General features: G+C 38.0%; 1 protein-coding gene across 1 annotated transcript; it reads left to right on the plus strand.

The window, feature by feature from the left end:
* Positions 1-295: 295 nt before the first annotated feature.
* LOC110485586 (B-cell receptor CD22) lies at positions 296-9,048 on the plus strand. The gene is made up of 8 exons (XM_036949089.1): positions 296-640; positions 892-1,218; positions 4,447-4,650; positions 4,919-5,182; positions 5,488-5,578; positions 5,733-5,772; positions 5,920-6,000; positions 6,302-9,048. The coding sequence occupies exons 1-8, from the start codon at positions 586-588 to the stop codon at positions 6,371-6,373; spliced, it is 1,134 nt and encodes a 377-aa protein (XP_036804984.1). The 5' UTR covers positions 296-585; the 3' UTR covers positions 6,374-9,048.
* Positions 9,049-9,935: the final 887 nt, after the last annotated feature.

Here is a 9,935-nt window from a genome sequence, read left to right on the forward strand (position 1 = left end):
ACAAAGCCCAAAACACAGGGATGAAAACCAAACAAAACAGCCATGTTAAACCTCTAATAAATACACAGGGCGAGACACGTAATAATAAGTGCACGAAAGCCAACGCAACAAAGCACAAGTACTCACAAGAACAACAGACATGGAAACAATAACTGACCAAGACAATGGTGAACAGAGGGCACATTTATACAATTGCTAATCAGGGGAAATGGGAACCAGGTGTGGGTAATTAGACAGTTCAGTGATGCCTAGAAAGCCAGTGACGTAGACTTCCAGAACTGGTGCACAGAATGAGCAGCAGTACTGGAGGGATCCCTGACAGTTAGAAGCCTTTATAAACCTTGAATCCACTACAAGTTTGCATTTCCAGGAAGCAGGAAAATTCTCTACAACAAAAGTGTGATCAAATTAAGATCCACGTCTGTAGCACAATACAGTACACAATATGAGCTTGGTTCATTTTCAGTGATGAGGCCCTGTACCCCATTTACAGCTTATACTTCATTGTATCAGGTGGAGTTATTCACCAGCTATAGAGTGAGTTGTTGTTTATGTTTCTAAGACTGCAGGGTGGGAGATGCAACAATGTCCTTGAGAACAGCAGGAAGTGTGTTGGTGGTCTTTCTCTGGTCTGTAGCAGGTATGGTCTCATTCTTATCTTTTAGTTGCTCTGGTTAATTAACAGACATTTCTAAAAAGGTTAAGAATCATGATGTTATTCTGGTGTGTTCTGTTAGGCGTCTCCACTTCACTTAAATCGTTTTCTGTGGTTTCCATTCACACTCAACTCAGCAACTATAGCAACATAGTGGAGACAAACCCTACAGTCAGTGTGAACCAATAGATAGTGTCCTAATTCTGATACCATTGTTTTGTGTGACTATGTTTCAGTGGTACTGGGTCAGGATGTCTGGAGTGTGACATACTCCACTCAGAGTATCTGTACCTTGAAGGGGTCATCAGTGGATCTGTTCTGCTTGTACACATATCCCAGTGGTACAGTCACAACAACCTTCTGGTTCACTAAAATTGTAAATCTGAGAGACGACCCAGACTACAAAGGTCGTGTGACGTACCGTAGTGATAGGATGAATGTCCACACCCTGAAAATCACAGACCTGAGGGAGAGGGACTCAGCTGAGTACAAGTTCAGATTTATAACAGATCAGACTGGAGAGAAATATACTGGTGATCCTGGAGTCACTCTGTCTGTTACAGGTACAGTGATATTATATATGGTGTGATCTGTTTAATCACTCTGTCTGTTACAGGTACAGTGATATTATATATAGTGTTGATCTGTTTAATCACTCTGTCTGTTACAGGTACAGTGATATTATATATAGTGTTGATCTGTTTAATCACTCTGTTACAGGTACAGTGATATTATATATAGTGTTGATCTGTTTAATCACTCTGTTACAGGTACAGTGATATTATATATAGTGTTGACCTGTTTAATCACTCTGTCTGTTACAGGTACAGTGATATTATATATAGTGTTGATCTGTTTAATCACTCTGTCTGTTACAGGTACAGTGATATTATATATAGTGTTGATCTGTTTAATTACTCTGTTACAGGTACAGTGATATTATATATAGTGTTGATCTGTTTAATCACTCTGTCTGTTACAGGTACAGTGATATTATATATAGTGTTGACCTGTTTAATCACTCTGTCTGTTACAGGTACAGTGATATTATATATAGTGTTGACCTGTTTAATCACTCTGTCTGTTACAGGTACAGTGATATTATATATAGTGTTGACCTGTTTAATCACTCTGTCTGTTACAGGTACAGTGATATTATATATAGTGTTGATCTGTTTAGTCACTCTGTTACAGGTACAGTGATATTATATATAGTGTTGATCTGTTTAATCACTCTGTTACAGGTACAGTGATATTATATATGGTATTGATCTGTTTAGTCACTCTGTCTGTTACAGGTACAGTGATATTATATATAGTGTTGATCTGTTTAATTACTCTGTTACAGGTACAGTGATATTATATATGGTATTGATCTGTTTAGTCACTCTGTCTGTTACAGGTACAGTGATATTATATATAGTGTTGATCTGTTTAATCACTCTGTCTGTTACAGGTACAGTGATATTATATATAGTGTTGATCTGTTTAATCACTCTGTCTGTTACAGGTACAGTGATATTATATATAGTGTTGACCTGTTTAATCACTCTGTCTGTTACAGGTACAGTGATATTATATATAGTGTTGATCTGTTTAATCACTCTGTCTGTTACAGGTACAGTGATATTATATATAGTGTTGATCTGTTTAGTCACTCTGTCTGTTACAGGTACAGTGATATTATATATAGTGTTGACCTGTTTAATCACTCTGTCTGTTACAGGTACAGTGATATTATATATAGTGTTGACCTGTTTAATCACTCTGTCTGTTACAGGTACAGTGATATTATATATAGTGTTGACCTGTTTAATCACTCTGTCTGTTACAGGTACAGTGATATTATATATAGTGTTGACCTGTTTAATCACTCTGTCTGTTACAGGTACAGTGATATTATATATAGTGTTGATCTGTTTAATCACTCTGTTACAGGTACAGTGATATTATATATAGTGTTGACCTGTTTAATCACTCTGTCTGTTACAGGTACAGTGATATTATATATAGTGTTGATCTGTTTAATCACTCTGTCTGTTACAGGTACAGTGATATTATATATAGTGTTGATCTGTTTAATCACTCTGTCTGTTACAGGTACAGTGATATTATATATAGTGTTGACCTGTTTAATCACTCTGTCTGTTACAGGTACAGTGATATTATATATAGTGTTGATCTGTTTAATCACTCTGTCTGTTACAGGTACAGTGATATTATATATAGTGTTGATCTGTTTAGTCACTCTGTTACAGGTACAGTGATATTATATATAGTGTTGATCTGTTTAATCACTCTGTTACAGGTACAGTGATATTATATATAGTGTTGATCTGTTTAATTACTCTGTTACAGGTACAGTGATATTATATATGGTATTGATCTGTTTAGTCACTCTGTCTGTTACAGGTACAGTGATATTATATATAGTGTTGATCTGTTTAGTCACTCTGTCTGTTACAGGTACAGTGATATTATATATAGTGTTGATCTGTTTAATCACTCTGTTACAGGTACAGTGATATTATATATGGTGTTGATCTGTTTAATCACTCTGTCTGTTACAGGTACAGTGATATTATATATAGTGTTGATCTGTTTAATCACTCTGTCTGTTACAGGTACAGTGATATTATATATAGTGTTGATCTGTTTAATCACTCTGTCTGTTACAGGTACAGTGATATTATATATAGTGTTGACCTGTTTAATCACTCTGTCTGTTACAGGTACAGTGATATTATATATAGTGTTGACCTGTTTAATCACTCTGTCTGTTACAGGTACAGTGATATTATATATAGTGTTGATCTGTTTAATCACTCTGTCTGTTACAGGTACAGTGATATTATATATAGTGTTGATCTGTTTAATCACTCTGTTACAGGTACAGTGATATTATATATGGTGTTGATCTGTTTAATCACTCTGTCTGTTACAGGTACAGTGATATTATATATAGTGTTGATCTGTTTAATCACTCTGTCTGTTACAGGTACAGTGATATTATATATAGTGTTGATCTGTTTAATCACTCTGTCTGTTACAGGTACAGTGATATTATATATAGTGTTGATCTGTTTAGTCACTCTGTCTGTTACAGGTACAGTGATATTATATATAGTGTTGACCTGTTTAATCACTCTGTCTGTTACAGGTACAGTGATATTATATATAGTGTTGATCTGTTTAATCACTCTGTCTGTTACAGGTACAGTGATATTATATATAGTGTTGATCTGTTTAATCACTCTGTCTGTTACAGGTACAGTGATATTATATATAGTGTTGATCTGTTTAATCACTCTGTCTGTTACAGGTACAGTGATATTATATATAGTGTTGATCTGTTTAATCACTCTGTCTGTTACAGGTACAGTGATATTATATATAGTGTTGACCTGTTTAATCACTCTGTCTGTTACAGGTACAGTGATATTATATATAGTGTTGATCTGTTTAATCACTCTGTCTGTTACAGGTACAGTGATATTATATATAGTGTTGACCTGTTTAATCACTCTGTCTGTTACAGGTACAGTGATATTATATATAGTGTTGATCTGTTTAATCACTCTGTCTGTTACAGGTACAGTGATATTATATATGGTGTTGATCTGTTTAAGTGGTTCTGGAAAATTGTCTTGATTTGTACAGAAATAATATAATTAATATGAATGTATGGTATAATAGGAATGTCTGAATTGATGATTTGAGAACGTCCACTCCTGCCTCATTTGAACTAGACAACAGGTCATTAATGGTTTTAATGTTGTTATCTACTCCAGACCTGCAGGTGAAGGTGACCACTACATGGTGGTTAATGACACTGACCTGTAGCACCACCTGTACTCTGACTGGTAACCCCACCTACATCTGGTACAGGAACAGTACGATTGTACAAGGAGCCTCCTCCCCCTCATACTCATTGTACTTGAAAACTGAAGACAGCTTCTACTGTGCTGTAAAAGACATCAATTCTCCTGCAGTGTGTGAGTGTGACTAATACACTTTTAAAGTCTGCCAAAATCATCCAATCATTAGATAGTGTTGCAGTGGAACAGAACAAGTTCCATGATTGTACTCATCTCATTACTGCACTAACTACACGTACTTCATAAACACTGTATTGTTACATTATTGTCTAAGTTATACATATTTATATTAATATTTCATTTATTTTAATCATAAGTCCAAGTTCCATGATGCTCCTCATGTAAAGCTCTATGTATGAACAATGTGTTACATATTGTCAACCAGACGGCCCAAAGAACACCTCAGTGTCAGTCAGTCCCTCTGGTGAAATAGTGGAGGGCAGTTCAGTGACTCTGACCTGCAGCAGTGATGCCAACCCACCTGTGGACAAATACACCTGGTACAAGAAGAACGTAACCTCACCAAAAGCATCAGGACAGAGTTACAGCATCACTAACATCCTCTCTGAGGACAGAGGAGAATATTACTGTGAGGCCCAGAATACAATAGGATCTAAGATCTCTACAGCTCAGATGATCATTGTAACAGGTAAAGTTACATCTTCAATACTTCAATACAGAACTACATGTTTCAATCTAATGTTAATACTTTGAATTTGGCTTATTATAATTAAACATTGAGTGTACAAAACATTAAGAACACCTGCTCTTTCCATGACATAGACAGACTGACCAGGTTGAATCCAGGTGAATCTTTGATCCCATATTGATGTCACTTGTTAAATCCTTCAATCAGTGTGGATGAAGGGGAGGAGACAGGTTTTTACCAAATTATATTTGTTTTTAGTTCATTATATCATGCCATGTACTCATATCATCCATATTTTATTATAGGGAAACAAACCTCAGTTCTGACTGCAGCTGTAGGAATCACAGTGTTTATTCTGGTTCTCATCCTCTTTCTCCCTTGCTTCATGTGGTTCAGGTGACATACATTTTGTTTTACCTTAGCACCCTGATTGGTTATGAATGCATTCATATATTCAGTCATTCATTAAATGTGCAAAACTTTATTTGTTTTATCTCAACTTCCGTTAGAGGTCAGTAGAGAGCAGAACTCACTCTGTCCCTCATTACAGGAGATCCATAGGAGGAAGTGATGTCACAGCAGACACACAGGTGATGATATCAGCTATGCCTCCACCTCCACACCTGGTGACATGAATTTACTATGTCACGACAGTCTCTCTCATACTATTTTCACTGTTACCATGACAACGCTCTGTCTCTCTCTCTCTCTCTCTCTCTCTCTTTCTCTCTGCACAGAGTGTCCATCCTGATCCTAACAGTGAGACGTACACAGCTCTGAACATGAAGACTAGGTCACCAGAGTATGACACCCTGGCAGTAAGTGTGTGTGTTTGTGTTTCTGTGTGTGTTTGTATCCATACAAATGTTATAGAGTGGTGTGTATGTAACGGATGTGAAACGGCTAGCTTAGTTAGAGGTGCGTTCTAAATAGCGTTTCAATCGGTGACGTCACCTGCTCTGAGACCTTGAAGTAGTGGTTCCCCTTGCTCTGCAAGGGCCGCGGCTTTTGTGGAGCGATGGGTAACGATGCTTCGAGGATGACTGTTGTTGATGTGGGCGAGGGGATGGTCTAAAGTTATACTGTTACATGTAATGTGTTCATTGTGTTTTCTTTCAGAATTTGAGGGACTCGTCCTTGAGGGACACAGTCCCTCAGATAGATGCTGAGCCCTCAGATTATGAGAACTGAAGAGAACGACCACATAACCTGGACTGAAGAGATCCACCACAGAACCTGGACTGAAGAGAACCACCACATAACCTGGACTGAAGAGAACCACCACAGAACCTGGACTGAAGAGAACCACCACAGAACCTGGACTGAAGAGACTCACCACAGAACCTGGATGAAGAGCTTCAGCACCAAACCAAAGCTAGGATTTACACCTCTATTCTCCTGCTATCATACTGCTATCATATGTAGAAGGCTTTCCAGATAATGAGCTTTAACATTTTAGAAAATCATGTCATTATTTTTTATTTTCTTGCAAAGTTAAGGAATGGGAAACTCTCCTCTCAACCTTGTCTTATCACTCCAAAGGGAAACTCTCCTCTCAACCTTGTCTTATCACTCCAAAGGGAAACTCTCCTCTCAACCTTGTCTTATCACTCCAAAGGGAAACTCTCCTCTCAACCTTGTCTTATCACTCCAAAGGGAAACTCTCCTCTCAACCTTGTCTTATCACTCCATTCCTAGTCAATTGTACAACTGAATGCATTCAACTGAAATGTGTCTTCCGCATTTAACCCAACCCCTCTGAATCAGAGCGATGCGGGGGGCTGCCATAATCGACATCCTCATCTCCGGTGCCCGGTGAACAATGGGTTAACTGCTCAGGGGCAGTAAGACATATTTTTGTAGTTATGCTTATTGGTGACATGTCAAGAAGTTTCTCCCAAGCTTTAACTTCTGAGTAAATGCTGGAGTTGAATTCTCTTTCCTTGTAATGATAATTGTGTATATTGAAGAGAAATAAGATCGATTATACTTCTGCTCTTTTTCAATGAGATTTGACCATTTGTAGATTCTCTGTAACACGTAAAGCTTTTCTGTTTACTCTCTGTAGATTAATATTATACTTCTGCTCTTTTTCAGTGAGATTTGACCATTTGTAGATTCTCTGTAACACATAAAGCTTTTCTGTTTACTCTCTGTAGATTAATATTATACTTCTGCTCTTTTTCAATGGGATTTGACCATTTGTAGATTTTCTGTAACACATAAAGCTTTTCTGTTTACTCTCTGTAGATTAATATTATACTTCTGCTCTTTTTCTATGAGATTTGACCATTTGTAGATTTTCTGTAACACATAAAGCTTTTCTGTTTACTCTCTGTAGATTAATATTATACTTCTGCTCTTTTCTATGGGATTTGACCATTTGTAGATTCTCTGTAACACATAAAGCTTTTCTGTTTACTCTCTGTAGATTAATATTATACTTCTGCTCTTTTTCTATGGGATTTGACCATTTGTAGATTCTCTGTAACACATAAAGCTTTTCTGTTTACTCTCTGTAGATTAATATTATACTTCTGCTCTTTTTCTATGGGATTTGACCATTTGTAGATTTTCTGTAACACATAAAGCTTTTATGTTTACTCTCTGTAGATTAATATTATACTTCTGCTCTTTTTCTATGGGATTTGCCTTTTCCAGATTTTTATACCAAAAATAGGCCGGCATTTCTCAGTGACTAATATTGATAACAGCTTTTTATTACTTCTAGCTCTTGGACCAGGTTACTCCTAATTATTTACTTTGTATTCCTGTCAGACATTATTGCACATTTTATATTCATTATTATAGATACATTAAATATGTTTACCTTTGCAGGTTTTACAATTTGGTTTGGTGTCAATACAGTATAGGTGCAATGTTGTAAATAAGCTCAACGTTCAAGATAATAAATACATTCATTAGTTCATTAACTATTAATACATTGATTCATAACTATTTCCACTCTGCTGTTGTTTCTTGTATTTCTGCCTATTAGACACGTCACCATTGAACAGAACAACACCCAGCACTGATCCTCACCAGTTACATTCGCTTACGCACGCTAGTGGTGCGCGGGTCAGCTGTTTGTTAACCCGCAATCGTCCACAACTAATAACCCATCTGCAACCGCCCGACTGTGATAAAGTGAAACTCTGAGGCCTTCACCCAAACCTAACTCTAAGATATAGAAAATGCACTCTAGGCTACAGTCAAAGATGGCAGAATACATTTATTTGTATTTTTTTTGACGGAGTGGCTGATATTTTTTTTGCCTGATTTAATTATGTTTCTGCCTTTAATTTCTGACGTTTTGGTAGGCTATTTGTTAGTCAACTTGTCTATAATTTCTAGATATACGTAGTTTCTCTTTTGTCATGTTGCCCTAGAAGACTAAAGCCTAAACAGAATAATGTAATTGATCAATAGAAGGAACGCTTCAATCTAGGTGACATCTAAAGTTTAGGGACTGGGGAGAAACTACAATAACGCAAAAAACAGGAAAGATATTCTGTGAAAAATGTCCAAATGACATCAGTTTGACCAGTTGTAAGGAAAAAGAGAGCTGTGACAACATAGTATAGACAGGCTGTACTACCAGACCCCACCACAGGGGGCATAGTAAAGACAAGCTGCACTACCAGAACCCACCACAGGGTGCATATAATATACACACTGTACTACCAAACCCCACCACAGGGGATAGAGTATAGACAGGCTGTACTACCAGACCCCACCACAGGGGCATAGTAAAGACAAGCTGCACTACCAGACCCCATCACAGGGGGCATAGTAAAGACAAGCTGCACTACCAGACCCCATCACAGGGGGCATAGTAAAGACAAGCTGCACTACCAGACCCCATCACAGGGATCCTAGTATTGACAGAATGTACTACCTTTTTGGACAATGTTATTGGTTCCATTGTACTTTTGGGACTTTGCTATTGGTTCCATTGTACTTTTGGGACACTGCTATTGATTTAATTGTATGTATTTGGACTGTGCCTGTTGATCGTATTACTGTTCAGGGGTTGGTGCTGGAGAGCACCCAGACAGCTCGATGCAGAGAACCCCTACCTCTGAACCCCCCTCCCCAGTCCCCCAATAAGTCTCCACAGGGGTAAAGACACCTGTCTTTGACAAAACATCAACTATCATTAATAAACATATATAAGCAAGTTTTACGAATCAACTCATAACTTTTGATAAAAAAATAAATAACAGACAAATGCCGGATTGTGCAGGCAGGAGCACAGGCATGAGTACGCAGTTGTTTTCACATGTCCTCCATAGAGATGGATAGATGGATAGAGGACTCTAGTGCCCAAAAGCTAGTTCTAGCATGGGCAGCACCATTGAGGACTTTCACATTCAAGGTTCTCTCTCTCTACCTCTCTCTCAACCTCTCTCTCGACCTCTCTCTCGACCGCTCTCTCGACCGCTCTCTACCCTCTCTCTCTCTCTCTCTCTCTCTCTCTCTCTCTCTCTCTCTCTCGACATCTCTCTCTCTCTCTCGACCTCTCTCTCGACCTCTCTCGCTCTCGACCTCTCTCGACCTCTCTCTCTCTCTCGACCTCTCTCTCTCTCTCGACCTCTGTCTCTCTCTCGACCTCTCTCCCTCTCTCTCTCTCGACCTCTGAATGTTCGGTTTTGAAAAGCCAACTGAAATGTACTCCTGAGGTGCTGATCTGTTCCACCCTCTATAATCACTGTGATTATTATTTGACCCTGCTGGTCATCTATGAACCTTT

The sequence above is a fragment of the Oncorhynchus mykiss genome, chromosome 17 (assembly GCF_013265735.2).
Source record: "Oncorhynchus mykiss isolate Arlee chromosome 17, USDA_OmykA_1.1, whole genome shotgun sequence".
NCBI lineage: Eukaryota > Metazoa > Chordata > Actinopteri > Salmoniformes > Salmonidae > Oncorhynchus > Oncorhynchus mykiss.